The sequence below is a fragment of the Poecilia mexicana genome, unplaced genomic scaffold (genome assembly GCF_051168715.1).
Source record: "Poecilia mexicana isolate PSO_F unplaced genomic scaffold, ASM5116871v1 scaffold_17, whole genome shotgun sequence".
Taxonomy (NCBI): domain Eukaryota; kingdom Metazoa; phylum Chordata; class Actinopteri; order Cyprinodontiformes; family Poeciliidae; genus Poecilia; species Poecilia mexicana.
Window position 1 is genome coordinate 25,426,902 of NW_028263386.1, and position 24,753 is coordinate 25,451,654.

General features: G+C 38.3%; 1 protein-coding gene across 1 annotated transcript in view; it reads left to right on the forward strand.

The window, feature by feature from the left end:
• Positions 1-4,081: 4,081 nt before the first annotated feature.
• Positions 4,082-24,753, forward strand: part of pde4bb (phosphodiesterase 4B, cAMP-specific b) — a 75,576-nt gene continuing 54,904 nt past the window's right edge. Inside the window, exons 1-3 of the mRNA XM_014995561.2 lie at positions 4,082-4,221; positions 9,099-9,160; positions 23,204-23,315. Of these exons, the coding sequence (XP_014851047.2) occupies positions 23,274-23,315 (42 nt within the window). The 5' untranslated portion in view covers positions 4,082-4,221; positions 9,099-9,160; positions 23,204-23,273. The remainder of the gene's footprint in view (positions 4,222-9,098; positions 9,161-23,203; positions 23,316-24,753) is intronic.

Here is a 24,753-nt window from a genome sequence, read left to right on the forward strand (position 1 = left end):
TTCTCTTTCCATCTCTTCGTTTTTGTTTTAGAATGTCGTTTCCAGAATATCTTTTTATGGAAGTTAAGCTTCTTTATTAGCAGCTGACGAGGCAGCCAGCTGACCCAGTGCGGATGCATGGAATGCAGTAGGGTAGGCTTCGACAAAACACAGCTAATCACTAACATCTGTTTACTTGGGTGAGGATAGGGAATATTTACACATACAAGTAGTTAAAGGAAGAGACTGCTGTGTTTTTGTTTTTCACCGACTCCACGGCAACCTGAATTCAATCGAGTGTGCCAGCTGGATGCTCGCTAAGCATATCAGTAGGTCCACAACTGTTGATACGTAGTGAATGAGAGCTGCCTGAAGAGTTGACAAAAGAGTCAGTTTTTGTCTTATTGCATTTTTTCAAAAACTAAACTAAACAGTAACTAAAATAAGTTACTGTTGCTACAGCACGGCAAAAAAGACTAGCGCTCAGTAAGTGCCTCTCTTGCAAGTGAACTGAGGTGAAGAAAAAGATTTTGGAGGATGTCAGTCTGACTTGAATTTTGTAATGAGAAGCTGTGCCTAACAGACAAGTCCTGCTATGAACACATGCTAAATAATTTACACAGCTTTAAAATATTCAGAAAGCAACATGTAAAAAAAAAAAAACACAGCAGCATTCAATTCAAATACAGATCGGCAACATCTGCGTACAAACCGCCAAACAAAAAGATTGATAAAAGCCAACATTGTTGTAGACGGGGTTAAATAGAACTTGATGGAAATCAGATGTGCAGCTGTGAACAACTTGAGTGGTTTAATTACATCCTCTGTTGATGTGTGTCAGAAAAGCAACAAACCTTGATCACCAATCAGGGCATAAAGGAGGGTGTTTATGGTTTTTTATCCACAAACAAAAGGAGACCCACAGTCTGTGGATAAATTAATGCCTGCATGAATAACAGCTGTTCTGCCTGCCTCCTGTAATTGCATTTCGCAAAGGGTTGGGCTCAGCGGGAATGGTGCATCATCATCCTGGATACTTTAATATATAATATTTCTGGGCAGAAAAAGCCTTTGGCGGAGACAAATATCCAAAGAAACCATGTACTATGTGAGACAAAGGAGGATGTAGGCTCTTAAATTCCCTGTTGTCGTCATAGAGATGGTGGGACATATGTCCAATTAACACAGCCAAGTGGAACAGGGAGGACAAGTGCCAGTGGGCTACCGTAGTTCCTACAATAATCTCCAAGCATTTCCTCATCAAGTTTTGTATTTTTCATCATTTAGATGATAGTCATTTATGTCGCCACAGTATAAGAAAATCAAGTTGCTTAAGAAACAAAGTTGGTTATGTTATCGGAAGAACAACTTAAATGTTTTCATCAGTGAGATAGAAGCATGTATAAGTTGTTTTCAGATGTACAACACAAAGATCCCAGAGGGATAAAAGATACCCACAAAGAGAGAGACTAAAAAAAATATGACAGATTGAATTTCTATTCAGAAAGTGTGAAAAGGGCACAAGTAGAAAAGAAAAATGAAGAAAAAAGACCCAGGGACATCCATTCATCTCTTTTTTTTCAGGACAGCTGTTGCCTAGCAACAACCAAGGCATCAAAATGACTCCAAAACACTCCTGAGTGAGGCCTTGAATGCAGCACAGCAGAAGTTCGGTGATACTGTAAATTATATCTCACTGCTGCTGGAGTTTTTGAACACTTTAGCTAGTGTAGAAGCTGTACTTCCTGTACAACAGGATACAAAAACAAAATGATATTTACCAGATCCTGAAATAATTTAAATCTAACCTCCAATGTATAAAAACACACACTAGTTCTTTACTGTCTGGGTAAAGAACTAGTGTTGAACACATTATGTGTCCAACACATAATACATTGGACAAAAATGAAGCCAAATTTGGAAACTGTGTCTAGAAAGTAAGTGGACGAAAGTGCTGCTTCCATAGGAGTCAGCAATGGCTCATCATAAAGTATGTACTGTCTACCTTAGAGTCAGGAGTTTTTCCAAGTTAGTTATCTTGTGTAGAGATCTGTGTTGATACATTGCCAAATGGGAAACTGCCTGTCGGTCTGAGAACATTTATTAGGTAATTTTCAACCAGATCCCACAAATTTTATTCCAAGGCCAAATTGTGGAAAGCTCAAAGAAGTTGCAACTCGTTGGTGTAATGGGTGCATATAGCATAAACTTTAAAGTTCAAGACAGTACAAACAGAAAAAAGACTGGACAAATATTAGTTGTGGAACAATGGCTTTTGGACAGATGATATATTTTCCCATAATGCACAGTATAATCTTATTAACACTTCATTAACATCTCAAAAGCTTGGTGGTGGTTTGATGATTTGGGTTTGTTTTGCTGTCACTCTACAGACTGCTTAGTCTGTAGAGTGACAGCAAAACAATCCCAAGGATTGTAGAAAAATCCTAGGGATTTTTCTACAATTAATTACAAGACCATCTGTCTGCCAGTTGAGGGTTTGAAATGTTTCTAAAATGGTGCGGACCAACATTCCTGCTCAATGATGAGACTGAAATGATCACGTCAACTTAATGCTGAAAAAGAGGGTTCCAAAAGTTATGGAGTTGTATGGCGGTAATAGTTTTTCATATACAGCTTCTCTCCTTCTTTTTTTTTTCTTTGTGATTTCTTTGTTTTATGATCCAGGCCTTGAGGGCCAGTGTCCGGCAGGTTTTAGCTGTGTCCCTGCTTCGACACACCTGGTTCAAATAACCAGGTCATTAACGAGACTCTCAAGAACTTGACTGCACTCATAATATAACTCAGCCAATTGACTGAGGCGTATTGGACCATGTGAAAGTTACAGGACAATGGCCCTTTAGGTCTGGATTTGAGGATTCATGTTGTGGTTTCAATCGACCCTGACACCAACAACTATTGAAACAGCAGAACGGTTTAGACAGTTTGTTGAAATATGTGGTTGGAGTAGATGTTCGTCTGTCAAAGGAACATTCCAGTATGTCACTGAAGACGAGAAGTGAATGTTATGAAGGTGACATTATGATCTGCAGCAGACAAGACAACGGAGAAGAGGAGGTTCTTATAGGTGGACAGAGTTTCCTGAGAGGTGAGTCTATCCACAGAGGTTAAGGTTAACTGGTGGTGGTGAGTGGTGTTTTTTTTTTCCTCATGTTTTTCCCCTTTTGTCTTTCCTTCCAGATGGAGGAGGAATAGATGGAGGTGGACAGGCAGGTGAGTATAGCATATTGGAGGTGAAGGATCCCCCATAGCATGAATCAGAGGATGAATGAAGAGACTGAGCAGAAGGAGCTTGAAGATTAGTTTTTGAATGAGACTGGAGAGTGAGGAGGCAGGATGCAGAGATCCAGGAACGAATGAGACAATGACCAAAACAAGTTTGCCACTCATTGAGATGGAATTGTCAGGCAGTCTTCCTCAGGGGAACCCACTCATCTTGAGCTCCTCTTGATTGTGCTTGGTGAGGTTCATCTGTGGGAGTATATACCTGTCTGCCACATTTGGCAAAGATGAGAGGTAGGAATAACACACTCACACACACGCACACGCACACACACACACACACACACACACACACACACACACACACACACACACACACACACACACACACACACACACACACAGCATTGCATGGCTCTGTGCATTTTTTTTAATGATCCCTACAAATGTCTTTCTTTTTTTTATAACTATCACAGCATAATTTGCTTTGAAATTCTCATTAATGAAAATGAAATATTCTATTAGATTTTGCTACAATAAAATCACTGGGATAATTATTGTTATTCTTGAGGTAAGTGCAAAGAAAAATCAAAAATTTGTATTAGTGTATAGACCGTAAACTTCAAGTGTCAGGAAGGTTTCCAGACAAAGAGCCGGAGGGCTGTTGCTTTCAAACAGACATATTCATTCCCTTCTGGGTGGAAATCTAATAGAATCAGGCTGGAGTGGAAGTGGGAGAGCGGCCGCACGGAGCGTGCGCGCGATGACAAGCCATTGGTAAAAGGGGTTGTGGGGGGGGATTTACGTGGTTGCCGTTGAAGCCAATCGATCTGCACGTGGAGTCGTGAAGGGGAACGAGCGCGAATGGGACAAATGGAACCTGATAAAAAGGGGCGCGTGCCTCGGTAGGCTCGCGGTGGGACGGACCGTGGAGCAGAGCGACAGCAGCTTTGTCGGAGGGAGGACACAAACCACCACCGATAAGAGGAAATTCATTCGGTAAAGCAGCTCTTAGAAATTTAAATATTTTTTGTCTCGCAGAGCTTTTTGTCGAACTTATTCTTAAGAGTCAAATGATTGTGTTTTTTTGTTTTTTTCGGCCGCCAGCCTGGAGCTCACGCGACGTTTCTTTGAAGTTTTGACATATTTGGCATCTTCCTAAGTCTTATCCAGATAAGTCCTATTGTGAAAACGTTAGCATTATGTACTTCCGTCATTTGATGTGCAGATAACACTTTTTACAGGAAACATCTTTTGAACCAGTCAATTACGAAGGTTTGTTGCGTTTCTAGTCTGCTGCCCTCCTTATCTTTGTTTCCACTTTGCGGTGAAAGCATCTCTCTTCCTTTCGACAGTTCCGTTTCATTGTGTGTCACGTTTCAAAGACTTTTCTTAACCAGCCGTAACATGATAATGACATGTTTTTTTTTTTAGATTGCAATCAAATGGAGTTAAATTTGAAGAGTGTCTGAGATATGTACTTAGGATCTAAGACAGGTAAAGAAGATGCAAAAAGAAACATTTGGGTCAGTGTTTAGCACAGTAAGGGAGGGGTTGGCTTGTTTGGTCTTTAAACTGTCTTCTGCCATTAGAGAATCAGTCAGTTTATTTACCAATGAGAGAACAGGCAAATGAGTTTAACCTAAAGGGCACGCTGATAGATAGCTTTAAGTAGGCTGTAAAATCAACATAGAATGCCTGAAGGGATTTAATGTATCTGCTTATAGAGTCAGCAGGAAAATCTTTGTTACTTTTTCTTTTAAGTGTTTGCTTGAAATATTTAAAACTTTGACCAACAATACAGCTTGTAACAAATAATTGAACAGCTGCTCTGTTGTGTAAGATTTTGAGGTAAAATGATACTATGTTGCAACTCTGTGTGAGTGGATGTGCAATTTTTAGGCTATGACATCATCTGGTTGGGGGGAATCTGCCCTATTTACTATAACATGCAGAAATATTAATCAGAGAGTGCAAATGGGGATTTACACCTAACTGATTATAGTGTTCATCTCATGTTCCTTATCCATTACAATCAATGTAAAAATCCAAAATAGTACACTCTCTTTCACTTGTAAAGTTTTACATGTCAGAGCATGATAAAAAAAAAGTAATCTGATGTTTTTTCACCTAACCTCAAGAGTACAAAGTCAATTTCAGACTGTTATCATTCGTAAAACCACAATGGAAAGTAGATTTGTTCATGTCCAGCTTTCTTAAAGTCCCAAAATAGCATTTCACTATAATTTGACTGGACTATTTCTTCACATTCAGTTTTTTTTTCGTGTTGTTTTTTTTTTGTGCCGTTCTACTATAGATTTGCCTCAATGTTTGAGAGTCAAGTTGTATTGTGGCAACTGGCTCATATAAAGATCACTCATATAGAGTGAGCTACATTGACATTTTAGACCCTCAAATGCTTTGGTATTCAGAAAAGTTTGTGTTTGACTCAATAACTGCAGAGACCTCCAAACCTGTAGCTCTAAAGCAAGCCTGTCACCCTTTCACCACAATGCTTAAACGTTTCTAAGTGTTGCTTTTTTTTTTGCCTATATGCTCAGTTTTGTATTATGTATTTTGGCTTAAGCATCTTTACTTTATTCTCATCTGTCCAAGGAACATTATGCTAAAGATGGTTAATGATTCTTTTGGATGGAACTTTGACATCATGTTCTTTTTAAAAGGAAGAGGCTTTGGCAACTCTTAGTATCTCCATCTTTTTATCATTGTACTGCCATAGCAACCACTGGTGCCAACTCCTCAGCAAGGAAAGCAGCTACTGGTTATCTTAAAAGTCGCTAGATGACATCATTGCATAATTTGTGTATTTGATCATTTGTGATTCAGTAGAAGAAAGCAATGAACTTTTTGAAATTATTTACTAATGTCGGTTGAGTAATGTCAATATTCGCTCTGCCTGATATCAAATATCAAATTTAAGGGGCTCACCGCAGGCAAATATGGCAACAATGTTGCTAAGTTGGCAACAATGTTAGCAACAAGCTAAGTGAGACCGGTGCAAACTGATATTGCATTGTTGTGGCTTTGTCAGTTTCTCTGATTGCTACATGGTCTGATCTTTGGGCCAATTTGCTGTGATATCTGCACCTTGAGACATGGTCAAATATCTGAAGTGTTTTTTACTTGGGAATATTTTTTTCTCAAAGTAGAATGATGGTCTTCAAGTTGTTCAAAAATAGTGCCATAGCCTGTTTATAAAAATGAATTGCTTCTGTTGTTCATGAAATCTATCAATTCATCAGTCATCCAGTTTATCGGTACCAGTTTCTTTAATTCCAGAAGATCAATAATTGGCCAATGCTTACATGCGAAGCCGATATTGTCCACTGTTCTTATCTACCTCAGAAAAGGTCTAAAAATTAACCACTGTCCTTCTCTGTTCTGCCCTGAGAAAGGTTTGACTGTCGGACTGGCCCACCAAGTCACATCTGGACATTTGCAGCTAACAATATTCACCCCAGTGTTACCAACTCACCAACTTTCTTGCTACATTGAGCAACATTTCACACAAACATTTCGTATCGACCAGAATTGGAATTGACAGGTCAGGCTTTTTAAAGATTGGTGATTGGCCAGAAAACTGCAATCAGTGCACTAGCTAGAGTAGCATGCTGCTGTGTGAATGGGGCATACCCAGTAACTAAACCAACTATTGAATTACAATTTACTTTTCTATTTGAATTTCTTCAGAGTTTAATCAATACTAACAGTGGAATCTTTTTTTTTTTTAGTTAATATTTAAACATTTGTCAGACTTGGTAAAGACCAGATCACTTATATTGTGTCCTCATGAAAACATTAAAAGTCACCATACTCTCTTTTACCACAACCGTAAATAATAGAAGTAAAATCAATGGGCAAACAAATTAGAGTTAGTAGTATTGTTTAGTTTCAGGACTGGTGAGTCTTAAATGTCCAATCTCTCATTTGAAGGAGCTTCAGTTGAATTCACATTTCTATTAATCAACACAAGCCATTGATTCATGACTGGAAAATGATATCTCCCTCTCTTATGTAAATCAGATTTATAGACATTCTTCTCACAGATCTCGGCAACAGGTTGCAACTTTTACTCTCTTTCAAATTAGCTTTACACATCAGAAACTCAGCAGTATTTCACTTTAAGCCTGCCCCAGAGCTTTTGTGTGGTCTGTGTATGTTGGTGGGGTTGGTGGTGTGACCTCAACAGATCACTGTGCTTTTATTCTCAATGTGTGTTGAAACAACACCGCACATCCAGCTGCTTTTCAAAGCGCTTGCCAGACTGATGAGTCAGTGATTGGCTGCTTGGTGGCGTCAATGCTGATGTTATGCTGCCTTCTCGGTCAGGGACTGTTGATGCTTTTGACTTCCTGATGATGTGTACATGGCCTTTTGTTGTTTCAGACTGACTGTTTGTCAGTCCTGGGAGCCATGCTGTTCATTCAGCTAACAGTGAATACACAGAGCGTTCTGTCATGTTCTCTTGTTCGTGTGCTTCCTGTAACTGTCAGATGGAGACTGCTGAATTTGTACTGCAAATACGTCACATGCAACTGTTGATATTCTCCTCCCGGGGACCTTTTCCACCAAACTGGTTCCAGTGCTTACCTGGCGTTAGTGGGCTTTTTTCACTAATGTTTAAAACGAGACAAACCCCGACCTGAATACAGAAAACAAGAGCTATTGTAGTCCCCGTTTGCTGCTGGACCAAAGGAAAAATCTGCTTACGTCAGGAGTTACATAGGGGGCGGGCCCACTGGGAACAGCAGCCAATGAAAACATTGCTAAACACACTTGAGTTTAGCTTCGTATTTTAATGAGTGCTGTTAATCGAATAACAAAATGTAATCAGATTAATCATACTCTAGAGCTGTGATTAATCCCCCTGCTCAACTTTGTAAGCTTTAAGCGTTAAAAACAAAGTAAATTAAGTAAATTGGCTCAAAACAAATGTATTTATGTTCCAGGTTTTCATATTCAGGAAGGTTTAAAAGAAACCATTTTATTTCAGATGTTAATTTAGAAATGTTGGCTATAAAGTGGTTGCGGTTCAGTGGAAGAATAATTCACCGCAGTAATAAGTCGGCTACATACCAGCTTGTTTTAATGCAAACTACCCTTGTGGTGTTTTTAAAAGCGAAATTTTCCCGCTGAGTGCACCACTTTCTCGCTTCACTCATCTTTTCACTTGCGTTTGCGACTTTGCATTAATGACTACAGTAGAAAACCTCGTGATGTGCTGCTTTAAATAAGGTAAACCTCCATGTGAGATTAATCTGCATTATATAATAATAATGTGTTAAACATTTTAGATTAATCACATGCCTTAACATTGACAGCCCTAATTTTAGTGAAATTAGGGTTGTGTTATTAGCTTCCATTTTCCATCTATTTAGAGTTAGAAAGCATTGGTAATAAATTAAGGTGGAGATATTGAGTCAGATTCTGGCATAAACAATATTTGTTTTGTTAGATTGTTTCCACGCTCTACAACATTTCACAAAAACAAATAAATTACAGAGACATTCATGGTGACATAATGATGTGGCTCCAAATTGACTCTTGAGTGATGGAAAAGCAAACCAGTTCTTTTCCCGAACCACTTAAGAAGTATCTCTGGCACCAGCCTGTGTTAAGAACTGGAAGCTTTTTTGTGAAAAAGCCTGAATAAGATCACAGTATTACAGCCACTTTTGTTATAGCATTGTCATTTAATTAGTGGTTATTCTACTCATATTTTCATTCTCTGTGACAAGCATTTTTTTGTACTTCAGAAAGAAAATCTGGCTCATAGTGACGACGGAGTCTGTCAGCTATCTTGTTAAAACAATGTGATCTGTATCCTTGTAATATGTGTGTTTTCTGTCATTCAGGCCGGCAGTCTGCTCTTGCAAATTCAGCTTCAGCTTTCATCACTGAGACTACACCTTCATCTGTAAGTAAATTGACTGCATGGACCAAATGGACTGAACTTATATATACCGCCTTTCCAGTCATATTAGATGTGTGGATGGAGTGTGAAATTTTTGATGCTGCTAGGAATCGGCCAGCATGTTGAGCTCCAGTAAAATTTTCAGTGTCAAGTTGAAAAACAAAAAATGTGCTTTAAGATCTAATTGTTTTTAGTTGAAACAGAAGATCTAGAACAGTGGTTCTTAACCTGGGTTCGATCGAACTCCAGGGGTTCGGTGAGTCAGTCTCAGGGGTTCGGCGGAGCCTCTGCCGCGGAGGTAAAGACACACTGTGTAAAGTCGTGATGACACCCTGCTTTGCCATCACTTAATGCAGAGGATCACGTTACATCGCTCAGCCAATCAGTGCTGCGGAGGAGCACGCAACCCCCCCCACTCCTCCGCCCAACAGTTTCCAGCAGGGAAGGCGACATTGTATTTATCAGAAGGGTTCAGTGAAGGCGCATATGAAACTGGGGGGTTCGGTACCTCAAAAAAGGTTAAGAACCACTGATCTAGAATTACTGTTAAATGTGCTGCTAAGAAAAAATATAATTGTTTGTCGTGATAATCCTATCTGTGACATATATTTATTGTTAAAACAATTGTTAAACAAGCTTATTTCTCATAATGTACCTCTTGGCTGAAAGTGGGTACTTATTGCTTTTGGCTGAATCTCAAATTGAAATCTATGCAGATTAGTTCGATTAATAATTACCTGACCTATAGGGAGAAATTATAAAGAACTGAATTTTCATTATAAGGTGGCTAATTTATCCTTTAGTTTGAACAAGATAAAAACAGAGACATCTCAGAAAAGTCACATATGCAGTTATGATTCAGCAGAACATTGGGAATTCCACATTCATGATCCCAATAAACACACACTACTTGGACAGAGCATCAGAAGTGTACAACATTCACTTCAAAGGTGTGAATGTTGTACAAAATCCCAGCAGCTTTAGTCAGTAATTGAAACCTTTCTCTTTTAACTTCCCCATCATGACAGTTTTTCACCCAAATGACTACTACGCCTTCATTTTTTAATTTAATTTAACATTTTAACTAGTTCTAAATCACAACTTAAACTTAACCGACTAGCCAACTTCTGTCCTTCTAAATTATTTAGTATTTCTTAGTGTCTCGGGGAACGGTAAGTTTGTTTTGCTTGTATTCATAAAGTGCTGACAGATTTCCGCAGTGACGGTGCCTCATCAAATTTCCTCTAGGGCCGTTGAGTTTGAATGTGGGCTCATATTTCTTTATTTTAAAAATGGCTTGGATCAAATTATTGGTTGGGTTGAGCAGAAACCATCACGCAGTGACTCACTTACTCCTACAGCTGCCATTTATGTGGCCCTCTTTCCTTTGTTGCAAAAAAGGTCCGGGATGAAATAATTATTTATCTGTGTCATTAAAATGTAGGTGAGGTAAAAATATGAGCACCTCATGAATCATGTGCAGCTTGGAGTATAGTGGAGGGCAGTAATTTATACAAAATGTTTTTACATAACAGATCTTTTCAGTTTATTTATAGCACCGGAACAACCACTTCAATGCAATTAAGCAGGCAGATTTAAAGTCAATTACATCTAATTTGAGCTTACTCATTAAACAATGCCGTCCAGTTCAAAACAGCTTTCTGTCTCAGGACCTTTTGTAAAGCTTGAAATGAGTTTGCCTCCGCAATTCTTGTTGCTAAGGCCAAGTTTGAATAATGAATAATGATTTTATTTGCAACTCTACGTAACAAGCACATGTTGTGACTGCAGAACAGTCCCGGGACATTTGGCCCAGAAGGTCTGGTCTGGTCATGCTCTCTCTCTCTCTGGCCGTACAGTAGGGCAGTGAGCTCCCTGCATAGCGTCCATAGCGACGTCATCTTTCAGCTGCCACAAATCCATGTGTTGTTTCTCTCCCTCCTCGGCAAAACTCCTCTCAGTCCTTTAGGATCTGAACAGCTCATTTTTTGTACGCAGAATGTAAACACACACGCAAACAGAAAGAGAAATATTTCCATTTTGGCCCAGTCTGTCTTGGTTAAGACTGACTGACAGCTACATGATAGAGTTTGTATAAATGCCATGTTCAAGAATTGTCACATCTAAATTACAGTTACATTCATTTCAGTGATTCTGTTCTCAGGAAAATACAATATTACATCGGGCCGACTAAAAAGGATTTTGTTACAGAAATGTTATACTGTGGTCCACATGATCATGGGGAAAACTGCTGAGTTGGCAGTGTTTCAGCATACGCTCATTGACACCATCCACAAGGAAGGTCACGCCACAAAGAAGGTCATTGTAAAAGTAGGGTTCACTAAGTGCTGTATCTCGACATGTTATAGGAAAACATGAGTGTAGACCTGTCATGACAAGCAATAAATCAATTAATTGCATGATAAATTAAAACAAGCTCAATAATTTCCATTTGCATGATTCATTATTTTACCAAAAACTGCAAAGCTCTTTTCAGAGGTGTCATGAATTTAAGTGGAAAAAATAAGCGAGATAGAGGATCCAGTGTCGGCTTTAGTCAAAAGTTAAGAATGCTGCTGTTGTTTTGGAATGACCTCAGGAATCAGGAATGTTGGTTAGCAAACCACTAATGCAACCGCAAGGTCACACACACACACACACACACACACACACACACACACACACACACACACACACACACACACACACACACACACACACACACACACACACACGCACACACACACACACACACACAACCTCCTACAGAAAGTAATAGCTAGAATGTAAAGGGTTAAAAACAGACAGATATTAAAATTGTTTTAGATCACATTTCTGATGCACAGTGATCTAAAAGTAGCTGTGAAAGTAGCCTGAAAAGTCTCAACAAGCTGGAATATGTTTGGATATTCCTGTTTTCCCTTATTTAATCTCAGTCCAGCACAGTCAGTGTAAAGACAGCTGCATAAAGTACAACCATTGCTCTATGTGTAGGACATGCCTACACAAACAGTGTGGGATGGATGGATGGATAAGATTAGAAAGACCAAGCAGAGAAATCCTCCTGCTGCATTCCAGCAATGATACTCTGGACATGCATTTCTTAACCCTGGAAAATGATTTGAATGCATCATTTTTAACATTTATCCCTGGGATCATTGTGGGATGATATTAATTGATTCCGTCTTTACAGCCTTTTCTATTAGTAGTTATATATTGGCAGTTTTTGTGCTGAATAGGTGTGCCTCATTATTGTTTTATTGCTGTTTGCAAATATTAATACTTTCAACAGATTAAATTCTCATTTATTGTCCAGAATTGTGAACATAGAATAAAGGAAATGAATTTATTCTTATGTAAAAGTAGTTATATATTTGCAGTGGTGGAAAAGTCTGTGGGCCTCTCACAAAGAGCATCTGAGAGACCCAAAGTTAAATCTACCTCTAGTAGTTTAAAATGCATTTATTTAGGGATATGGAAATGATTTATATCCATCTTAGTAATTGATGGGTAAGTCTTCATTGGTTTGAGTTAGTCAAACACCTCTTTAAAATTCCCACCATCATTTTGCTAGTTTCCACTATTATTTCCTAAGGATGCACCGATCTACATTTTTCACTTCGAATACTGATATCTGAGTTTCAGTATCGAATGCCACTGATTGAATACAGAAAAAACAGCTGAACTGGCTTAAAATGTTTAATTTTTTAAACACAGGCATAAATGTACTGAATTACAAATGTATTTTATACTTCTGCACCAGTACAACACACTTAAATACACCAATAGCTTCACAAACTTGGTCAAACATGTGAAAACTACACAACTTTCAATTGTTCAGTCAATACAATTAGAGTATAACAGCCATTGTAAAATAAATAATTAAAAAATGTAAACTTTGATACCTAATATCATGATATGGTATGCAGGCACTTTGTCTGCACTGATGAAGATTTATTCACCGCAACGTTTAGTATTTGGAGTCATTCAAATGATGAGGAAGTCTGATCTGTTTTCCGATCAATTCGGAATCAACTTTTAGACCTCTAGGAAGCGCTCTTAGGCTCTATGTCAGAGGTCTCCAACTCCAGTCAAATCAAAGGGTTAAATTACCTTAAATTACTAAATTACAAGTGCAACACGAAAGCAGTTTAGCATTGTATATAGTATTTTCATGGTGTTAAAAAATAAGTGATAAAATATTTAAGCACTGTACATGAGTTCTGTCAAAACCTCACAAACACAAATACTGCACTTAAGAGCAAAAAAGCAACAAAAAAAAAAATCAACAACAAAAAAACCCCATTATAGTTATTGACTAGGCAACTTCAGGACACCAATTAAATGAAGTAGTGCATTTTAATTTATTGCTGGTCTAGTTAAACCCAAACTGGAAAACATAGTAAAAATAGAAATCCCAACAATGCACTAAGCCAAGCCAAGGACAAATTGAGTTTATCGTCACAATAAATGAAAATAGTTGCTGTTCCTAAGGTTATACTCCGATTCAAACAGAAGTTGTTGCTTTCTGCAGCCACCGTGTCTTGTGATCTATTGTACTTACTTCCCAATTTAGCAGTGAAACAGGAAGGGAGTTTATGAAGGTACATACAGAATAAAAATCTGCGTTTCACTGAGAGGAGTGGTGATTGGTAAGTTAGATCAGTTTCATTATCCTGTCATTTATCTTTGATATAATTTTCTCTTCTTTCATTTTTAAATTGTATCTTGTAAATCGTTTTTATGTTGTGTGTGTCAAGAGGATCTGCCATGATTGTGACACACACTGCTTGTTGAAAGACCTTACCGCTGGATGTGAGTGAATTTTGATGTTATAACACTGACATACAGAATGTCTTTTATGATGACCACAGAGGTCCCTTTGTTTGGGTATTTGGGCCTTTAAAATGTATGACAATGATTAACTCACCCTGCACAGATCTCCATTGTATAGTTGTGCTATGTGACAGATTCATGAGTTAGTTGGGTACATTCTGTGTCTGCAGTCTACCCTGTTTACATACGTTTTATTTAATTCTTAATTTGTCATATTAGACATACATTTTGACATCCTATCATTGAAACAAAGTTTGGGTCAGATATTTAGACATCAATTCCATGTAGCTTCTGACTGAATAAGTGTAAATATGTACAGATTAACGGGAGTTAATCTAATGTACTCTGGCTAACTGGACAAAATTTATTTGATTGTACATTAGATAAACTGATCTGTCTGTGCACTGTCTGACAATAAATCAGGCTTTTAGTGTTTTATCTCCATTAGGATTGACACAAAACAATAATTAGAGAAATTTGGTCTGATGAAACTACAATTAAAAGGTTTGGCCATATTGACCAGTGTTATATTTGAAGGAAAAAGGGTAAAAGTGCTAGAGCACCATCCCAACTGTACAGGGTAGACTCATGCCATGAGGAAGATTTACAGCAAAAAAGGACTGATGTACTTGATCATGAACATTATGTGGAAATGTTGAAACATCTCACAACATCACTCAGGTAGATGAAGCCACGGGGGATTAAATGGGACTTCCAAATGGAAAATGATCCTAATTAGTTACGAAGTTGCCAAAGAACAGCATAGTCGATTTTTTAGAGTGTCCATTATAGCACTTATGCCAGTGACATGGAAAATTTGTGTGCAGAGCTGTGTGTGCGCGTGCATGCATGCGTGTGTGTGTGTGTGTGTGTGTGTGTGTGTGTGTGTGTGTGTGTGTGTGTGTGTGTGTGTGTGTGTATGATTGCAAGGCAGCCTACAAACCTGACTTAGTTATACAGGCCAGGAAGAATTGGATAGAATTCAATCAAACTGATGTCAGAAGTTTATAGAAGGAAGTTTAAAAGGTAACTCTAAATATTATGAAAATCTCTGTCAACTTCTGAAATTGAAGACAATTGTTAAATTATGCACAAAAAAAAAAGTTTAGTCTTACTAATTGACAATCAGTGAATTTACATTTTATTGTACTTTAAGAACGTTAATTATTGAGCCTCCACTGCTGAGTGGAATATGTAACAAAATGAGTTCCAGTTAATTGTTTTTGCATTGTCCTTGAGATGTAAATTGTGCAGAACATCTCAGTTTCCTGTTCATGAGTGGAAGCTCTGGCACAATAAGTCCTAATGTACAGTTAAACATTCAAATCCTTTGCAGCAGGAACTAATCACCGTACAGCTGCAGCCAGTCATCAGGGAGGGGGATTTTGCAGAGGAAGCAAAGATGACAAGTCATTTCAACTATATCCCTAAAAAACAGCAAACCTTTATATACTGGAGTCGGAATGCAGTCACTTTCTCAGGCTAAGCTGTCCACATTCATTGCAGAGCTAATGGCGGAGTCTTAGCAATTTCTCTTCAGGTCACCTTTAATTGGATTATTAGAAGACAATATTGATCACAGTGGCATAGCAAGCTTTTCAAAAGTAGGGATATGAGTTAACTGCGAAGGGAAATATATCACATGCACATGCCACAATGTCCAAGTGTATTCTCTTGTATTTTTCTTAAATCCTGCAGTTTTGCTTTGTAATTTCTGCCACTTCCTGGAGTATTTTTGACATGTCGGTTTTGTTTTCATCCAAGGAATACGCTTTGAGTTGTGAACACAGTTGTTTGTGTTTCAACAAAGTGCTTTGCGTATGTAACAAATATTTCATGTTTTTGTTTGGTCCTGAGGGTCAGGAACAGACTCTCAACACCACAAATTATTGTTTGCTTACATAGACATATGCGCTCACACCAGTTTCACCACACACTAAGATGGGTCACACAAACATGCCACATAAGTGCTTTTTTTTTTTTTAAGCAAAACTGCAAAAGTGGAAGTGTTAAAACACCCACATGGTTTTCGATGTTTTAAGCACATTAACATTAACATTTAAGCACATTAAAGAGTTTAAGAAATATCAATGTTTTCACTGGTTGTTTCCATGACAGAAAGTGGTTCCTTCCTTTGACCAATCAAAGAGATGGAGCTGAGGTAGCATCTGCTTCTATGAGAGATAAATTAGATTTTATTTCTCAGTTCTTACAAAAATGAGAAATGAATTCCATAGGATTGTGTAATAATAATAATAATAATAATACATTTTATTTCTAAGGCGCCTTTCTGGCACTCAAGGACACCGTACAAAGAGCGAAAAGTAACAGCAACAATAAAAATGTAGCAATTAAAAATAGATCAGATAGATACACAACAATGTATCTATATGAAATCTATATATAAATCTATGTAAAAAATCTATATAAAAATCAAGCAAACCAATTGTGTCATATTGAAAAGGCAGATCTAAAAAGGTGTGTTTTAAGTTCGGTTTTAAATTTAGGGAGTGACTTTATGTTTCTAAGGTGAGGTGGTAATGAGTTCCAGAGTTGGGGAGCAGAGCGACTGAAAGCTCTGCTCCCCATGGTAGTAAGACGAACAGAGGGGACAGACAAATGGATGGAGGAGCATGATCTGAGGGAACGAGAGGGAGTGGCAATATGAATAAGATTGGAAAGATATAGTGGGGAAAAATTGTGAAGAGCCTTAAAAGTATACAGAAGAATTTTGTATTCTATACGGAACTTGGTAGGCAGCCAATGAAGTCTTTGCAAGATAGGAGTGATGTGGTGCATGGATGGGGTTTTAGTAATGATACGGGCAGCTGAGTTCTGGACCAGTTGGAGCTTATGAAGAGATTTCTGGGTGAGACCAAACAGAAGGGAGTTGCAATAGTCCAGGCGTGATGTCACAAGACAGTGAACAAGAATAGCAGCGGAATGGGAAGAAAGGGAGGGGCGAAGACGGTTGATGTTGCGTAGATGAAAATAAGCTGAGCGGGTAATATTGTTAATATGAGACTGGAAAGAAAGAGTGCTGTCAAGAATAACACCCAGACTCTTTACCTGAGGGGAGGGGGAAACAGAACAGTTATCAATTTCAAGACTAAAGTTTTTGATTTTGGCCAGATTAGATTTAGTACCAATGAGAAGGACCTCCGTTTTATCACTATTAAGGTTAAGTAGATTAGAGGAGAACCAGGATTTAATTTCAGTCAAGCAGTCAGTAAGCGAGGATGGTGGAAGGTTGGAGGAGAGCTTACTGGAAACATAAAGCTGGGTGTCATCTGCATAACAGTGAAAATCAATGTTATATCTACGAAAGATATTACCCAGGGGAAGGAGATAAATAATAAAAAGAAGGGGCCCCAAGACAGAGCCCTGGGGAACTCCTGATGTAACAGAGGAAGGTTGGGAAGAAAAGGTTTTGATCCGAACGAACTGAGTGCGGCAGGAAAGATATGATTTAAACCAGTTTAGAGGGGTCTGAGTGATACCAATGGAAGACAGTCTATTAAGTAGGGTGTCATGACAAATAGTGTCAAACGCTGCACTCAAATCAAGTAGGATAATAATGGACAGTAAGCCAGAGTCAGCTGCCATAAGGAGGTCATTAGTGATTTTTATAAGAGCTGTTTCTGTACTATGGAGGGGACGAAAACCAGACTGAAACAGTTCATAGAGGTTATAGTTGGATAAATAAGTGTGAAGTTGCGATGCTACTATCTTCTCAAGAATTTTAGAGATGAAAGGCAAGTTGGAGATAGGACGGAAATTATTCAGATTGTAGCAATCAGCACCAGGTTTTTTTAAGATAGGAGTTATGGCAGCCATTTTAATGTTGTTGTAATGTTGCTATGAAAACATTAACACATTAGCACTGGAACTAGTTGCATGGAAAAGACCCTCTGTTAATAGTTCTCATTGGTTTTCTACCAAGAATTTAAACATCATTTTTTGGGATTCTTACTTTCCTAAGGTTGAATCCTAAACAGTATGACTACAGGGAGGGTGAAGAATATCGTCTTGACTGGAGCTTGAAACATTTAATTGTATGTTTTGGGTAAGTTCTCGATAAGTGGTCTCTTTGAGGTTCAGAGAACTCCCCTGGTTACCCATTATAAAACTCTAACCCGGCTACACAGCCTTACTTTATTGAGTAATTTGCCCATATATACAGTCAGCAATATAAGTGAGAAGGATGGCATGGGTGGTAAAATGGAAATCAAAGGTTGCTAAGGAATAATTACATAATTCTTTCTATTAAAAAAACACTTTTAGCTACATTTATTTACTTTTTGAACTTTGAATAAACCTTCTACTTTGTGTGCAAGACAGGAAGGCATACTCTTCTCCAAAAAGGCCATTACTGTAATGAACACAATGTGACCACTCTCCACAACTGAGAAATAATTTTAGATGTTAAGCAAGACCAAGGTGACCAAGCTTTTTATGTAAGAAAATTACCTGGAAAAAGAATACATTTCTGAACTGACAGTAATTATAGTTTGTGACATTTTAATATATAAAACTGTCACCTTCCAAAAATAATGACCTGTCCTTTTTTGCCAAAAGTGATTTTTTTTTTTTTTTTTTTTTTACCAAAACCATCTATAGGAAAAAATGACTTAGGCCATTATTTTAGGAAGGTGACATTATATAAACTTTAACCAAAAGTGTTCAGTTTAATTTTCAGGGTTTGTTTGGAAAATGATCAAGTATTCACTTCCCCTTTCTGTGTTTGGACTTTCACTCTCAGCTAATGTTGACTGCAGTTTTAATACAATGTCACATCCAAGCCCCCCGCCCAATCCTCATTACGGTTTGAATGGCTTAGATCAATATTATAGTAGTTTACATCATAATAGAAGCTAAGAAATTACTTTCTCAGACTGACAGTTCCTGTGGTTAGGTCTTCAGCTCCCACACCCACTTAGTCAAATTGCTGTCCTCTAAATTTGGTTAGGGTTTGAGTAAGATTATTCAGGATGCTGTATATTATGGTATATTTTGTGGTAATGCTGTTTCAAACATTAGAAATGTATTATCTGGAAATTTGTTTTTGATGCTATGCTGTCATGCTAAGCAAACTCTGTTTACCGTACAGTATGTTATTTTCCTTCTTATTTCAAAAATCCTCCTCCATCTCAATGTAAGCAGTAATAACATTCCTTGTCAAACAGTTTAAAAATATTTTATATGAAATATATGAGTCTTTTTTTCCCCCATCATTCATACTTTAAAACTGAATTCAGATCCACCACATATAACCTGCAGATATACCTACTTATTTTTCAGAGAGGGGTTTATGGTTTATTGAATCCAGAAGTTGACCTGAGAGTTGGATTGCAATGAAATGAAAACAAACAGCTATTGCTTGTTTGATGTAAAACATACTTTTGACATGTCGTGTGGTATGGAATTATTGAACAAGCAAATTGAATTTAAAGATTGAACAATTCCTCCGAACGTCTTCCACCTGATGTGGCTCAGCTGTTCATGTTATTAACCATCAGCAGTTTCAGATCCTAAATAAAGCCAAATACCTGTATGATTTTTCTTTTGCCATCTTAGCTGTTATGCTAGCCAGGTAGAGATGGCTAGCTGTCTACGTCAGCCTGGAGGAAGCAGCTGTAACATTACACACAGCTGTGTGTTTTGGAGGCCGAGAGCAAAATTCTTTAGCTTTCAGCAGATAAATGATCTTTTGCAATTAAACAGCTTCATTTGCAGTCGCAGCAAAAGTCCTACCCCTACATGAACCACAAGGCAGGGCCAGCCAGGCAGGGCTGATGTTGGTGGAACTCAGCTGGGGTCAATACAGACATGGAAAACATTGATACCTTTCTGTCACATTGATTAGTCACTCATGCCTGCCTTGTGGTCATTTTCCGCCGACTCTGGTTGTTCTGTTATTGATGAGGGTACAGTCACTGCCTCCAGAGCTGGCTGACCAGTGACAGAAGATTGACTTCAGGCAACACAGACCAGGCTGCGTAAGATGCAGCTCTCTTATCACTGAGGTAGTATAATTGTTATCGTGAGAAAATGTCATGTCTTATGAAAATGGTTCATTTCTGTCTTCTATTTTTTTTTTCCATCCATGGTTATAGTTATTTTTATTACTTTTCTATTAGAGGGTCATGGCAACCTCAATGATGGCAATTTAAAATTGGCTTTGTCTGAATCAGGACCGACTGCATTTCATTCTTTGGAGTGCATGAATATCCGTTTCAAACTGTATGGATTTGTCATTTGAAGGCTTCCTGCTGTTGTAGAGCTTTTCATTCTTAATTTTATGTCTCTTTGATTCTAAATATTGCATATTACCGTTAAAAAAAAGCTTATGAAAAACTTTTTCTCCCTCATCTCTTCCACATTTTTTCTCTCTACCTTAGTTTTTTTTTTTTTTTTTACAGAGCTCTCACTTAGAAATCTTTCTTCTGAAAGCTGAACACCCTGCTTGCTTGCTTCATTGCAGATTGCTCTCATTTGCACCACTTTAGACTTCCCTGCCATTTCAGATCTTGCAGATAGATATTGATATCAGATTGTAAGATTCCCTCTACACCGAGGGGTGATGCCTTTTAATTCTTACAAACTCACTCCAACACTTCCAGATAGTGGATCTTAAATACTCTGTAAACACTCTACTTTAGTTACAGTGGAATAGACAAAAGTTAGGGATGATAACCCAAATGAGCCTTACTTTAATGAGCGCACCCAAAGCAGGGCACTGCTGATGTGTGTGTGTGGTCTCAGCTACTTTACATTATGTGAAGGAAAACATCTATTACAGTTTTGTAACGGTTTGACCTGGAGATATAGATTCAACTTATTCTGATCACTTTGTAAGATACAAGAAGGGTGCTGGGAAAAGTAGCTGTGCCACACAATTGGAAGGTTTTGGGATCTATTCCAGCATCCTTCCTACCACATGTTAGGGCACTTAGTCCCAGGTTGCCAGCAGATCTGTGTGTCAGTCTATGAATGTTTGTGGGTTTGTTTATTATTACGGGCTGTAGTACGAATCGGTTTTTGTTGGTTAGTTCATGTATTCAGTCCATTAACCCAGTGTTTTTCAACCTTTATTGAGCCAAGGTACACTGTTTTAATTGAAAAAATCTCGAGGCACACCACCAACCAAAAATGTAAACAAAGATACTCTGTAGTTGCCTATATTACATATATAGTCATTCTTATCAAAGTGTCTTGAATAGGAATCAAATAAACACAAAAATGTATTTTTATCACATTTTACATTTCTTATTTCAAGTTGCAAGTAACATGTCCACTTCAAAAATACACCTGAACAGCCACAACACTGTGGTGTTAAATTTAAAGAAGTTGTAGAAAATTTCAAAGTGTTTTACAAACTATTTCACAAGCATTCTTTTAACCAGAATACAGAAAATAATTCTTATTCTGAAAGAAGCAATAATATTTGGGAAACATTTCACTGTTACAATATGAAGATTTACATGTACAAAATGTCGATATCTGTATATTTTACCCACCTAGTGTGAAACCTGTGCATATTTGGATGAAAACAGCTGATTTCCTGGCAGAAATTGAAGAAAGACAAAGCTCTTCCTCATCAGCTCTCAGTCTCTCTCTGGTTTTAGTTTTTATAGTATCCAGGCTTGAGAAGCTCACTTCACACAGACATGTTGTGGGAAATGGACCCATGTTCTTTCCAACTACTGCTGAGCTTCACTGTCTTTTCCATCACTGTCGTCACAGTCTTGCTAGATACAATGCTTTCACCATTACCTGTAACATTCATGCATCACTAATTCTCTTGTTTTAATGTAAAATGCTCTGTACCTACTGCCATCTAGCGGTAAGAAAATTACATGATTATGCCGCTAGCCACTACTAACCATGGTTTCGTTCATACCGAGTTTAAGTGCAGCGGCTTTATTTCCCTCCTGTAGTGGCAGATCGACAGACCTCAACTTAAAAGCTGCATCATATGAGTTTGAAAACATTTCTCCGTCGTGCCTGCTGCTAGCATGTGGTTCTAAATGAAAATTAACGCGTTCTTCTTTGATTTACAATCTTGACTTCTAATGATTCACTTCCTGCTAGAGAGACCCCTGGTGGTTGAAGAAAAATACACAGAAAAGCCGCACCGGGCTACAATCTGCATGGTTCAAAGTTTAGGAAAAAAGTAGTAGCTTATAGTCCGGAAAATACGGTACCATAGGTGAAATTGAATAATTTCCACGGCACACTAGTGTGCCGCGGAACAGTGGTTGAAAAACACTGCATTAACCTAAATAAGATGTTTGAGAAAGTGGTCAAACTATTATTTAAAGCTGCAGTATGTAATTTTTAACACATTTTAAAAAAAAGTCGTATGTCATTACAGCATGGTAAAAGACAGATAATCTGAAAAAATTGAGTTCCTCTTCTTCTCCCAGTGCTACGTAGAAACAACCAGTCAGAACCAGGAGGAGGGTCTTGGCGCTGTCAATCATGCTTATGTACAGACTGCTCATCCCTTCTCCCTCAGTGACCTTCATTGATAACGTCTGGATCTATTGGCAGCACTTTCACCTTTTTTGGAAGAGGCGGACGCAATATTAATAAACATGGGATAAAGTTTCTCACTCCAGACCTTTTTCATTTTATCAACAAGAACAAGGACAACAACGTGATCATCGCTTCAGAAGAACAGGCTCAAGGATGTTTGAGTAGGATGGAACCCTCCGCGTATCAGGAGCAAACTATTCCAAGACAAACAAGCTGATAAAACATCGACTGCAGACAGAGCAACTGGTTCCCCTCCTCATCCCCAGAACCAAATGAGGAGAAGCAGCATTCAGCTTCTATGCACCACAAATCTTTAACAAAACTATAAAACAGCTGAAACACTGACTTCCTTTAAATCTCGCCTAAGAACCCACCTGTTTAGAGATGTATTTGAAACGTAGTCAATTACAAATTTAACGATGGCACTTGACTTAATGTCATGTTTTGATTGTTGATTCCATGTTGCATGACTTTGTGTTTTTTGTTTATGATGTAAAGCACTTTGAAATGCCTTGCTACTAAAATGTGCTATACAAATAAAATTTGATTGATTGATATGAATTGTGCTTTATAAATAAACTTGGCCTTGCCTTATAACTTTAAATATCCAGATACACACAGATTTTGTAACCTTGTGTGTGCCTTCCCTTCTCTGTCTCCCGTTTGCAGGACTGCTGAAGCTTTTCAAAGCTGGACAGAGAAGAGGTGCCAAAGTGAGTCTGATTAAGAGTCTCTCAAGATGAAGAAAAGCAGAAGTGCTCATGGAGTTGTACCCGGCGAGGTAAGTGCCGAATTTTCCAACCGTTCATCTGTTTTTCTGTCCTTGTATTCGTTAGATTTGTGTATTTTTTTCTCATTTCAATTTCTGCCTTTCACCTTTCACCCACTGATGGACACACTTTCTGAAAATCTACACACCCCTACCCACCCGCTTTGCTCCTGAGCAAGAAGACACAATGTGGTGTAGCAGAAAAACACAGTGGCAGTGCGGCACAACATGTCCAGAAGGTGGTTTGTGACTCATTAACAGATGACTGTATTATTCACAACAGACCGTTATTCAGCAGGACACACTGCGGAGAGGGACACAAGAGGGTGTGTGTGTGTGTACATTCATATTTTAGGATGGAGTGTTATATTTGTGTATAAGCAACTGCACAGTATTCATACTTCTAAATGAGCCAGAGCATGATAAGAGTAAAGACATGCTCTGCAGAAAACATTCAGAGCATAGACTGATTTGAAGTATGGATAAAAGGAAAAAAGGACAAAAATGTGACAGAGAGGGCCATCTGTTTCTCCTCTACACCACTGGTGTTTATTGCTGGGCAGGAAAGCCAGATCGTTTACTTTGACATCCTCCAAATGGAGCTCAGAGGACAGGCCAGACCCTGATGATGAAAGTGTCCCTGCTGCGACTGGCCTCCCTCTGGTCCTCTGGCCACTCATACCACAGCATATATTAATCATTATTTAACAAACAGAGCACAAGAAATTCTTGGGTTTTTTTTTGTTTTTGTTTTGTTTTGTTTTTTACACCTAAAAGAAATGTGAAGAAATTAAAGATATTAAAATAAGTTGAACTGCAGTTATCCTAATTATCCGCAAGTGATTGATAATAGGATCCTGGAACAGATGGTGACATTAATGTAAAGATCCAATGGGCTCTGCTAACCTCGCAGAGCAAGGTTAGGTTAGACTAAAGGACATGCATCTGCACTGCCTTACAGGCAGCATTATGTGTATTCCAGGCACATAGTGCCGTTTTATAGCACAATTAAGTAACTATATTAACTTCAGTTGTTACAAAAATGCTATATGTATGACTTAAAGGAAAATTTGCTTTCAAATTGGCCTCTATCTCTTTAGAAACTCCTGCTCTTCCTGAAACTCTGTCTTCAGAAAGTCATCACAATGTTTTTTCTTCCATCAACCCTTTCACAACATTTTCATCAGAGTTTCACTGAGAAGTAGCTCCTATAATGAGCTCAGCAGTTGTGCAGTTCCAACAGGTGTTTGCTAATTGCTGCTGGCTAGTCTGAAGGAGCTGAGTGAGGGAGTCGCGGGGGGAGGCTGCTCTGTGTGGCAGTGTGGAAACTGCAGCTCAGAGGAGGAGCTGAGCCTCAAAGGCTAGGTCCACCCAGGCGTTTTGCATAGCTGAATGGTTGCCATGGAGACTAAAGAATTTCTCAGATATCTATGAAAGAATCAAGACAACA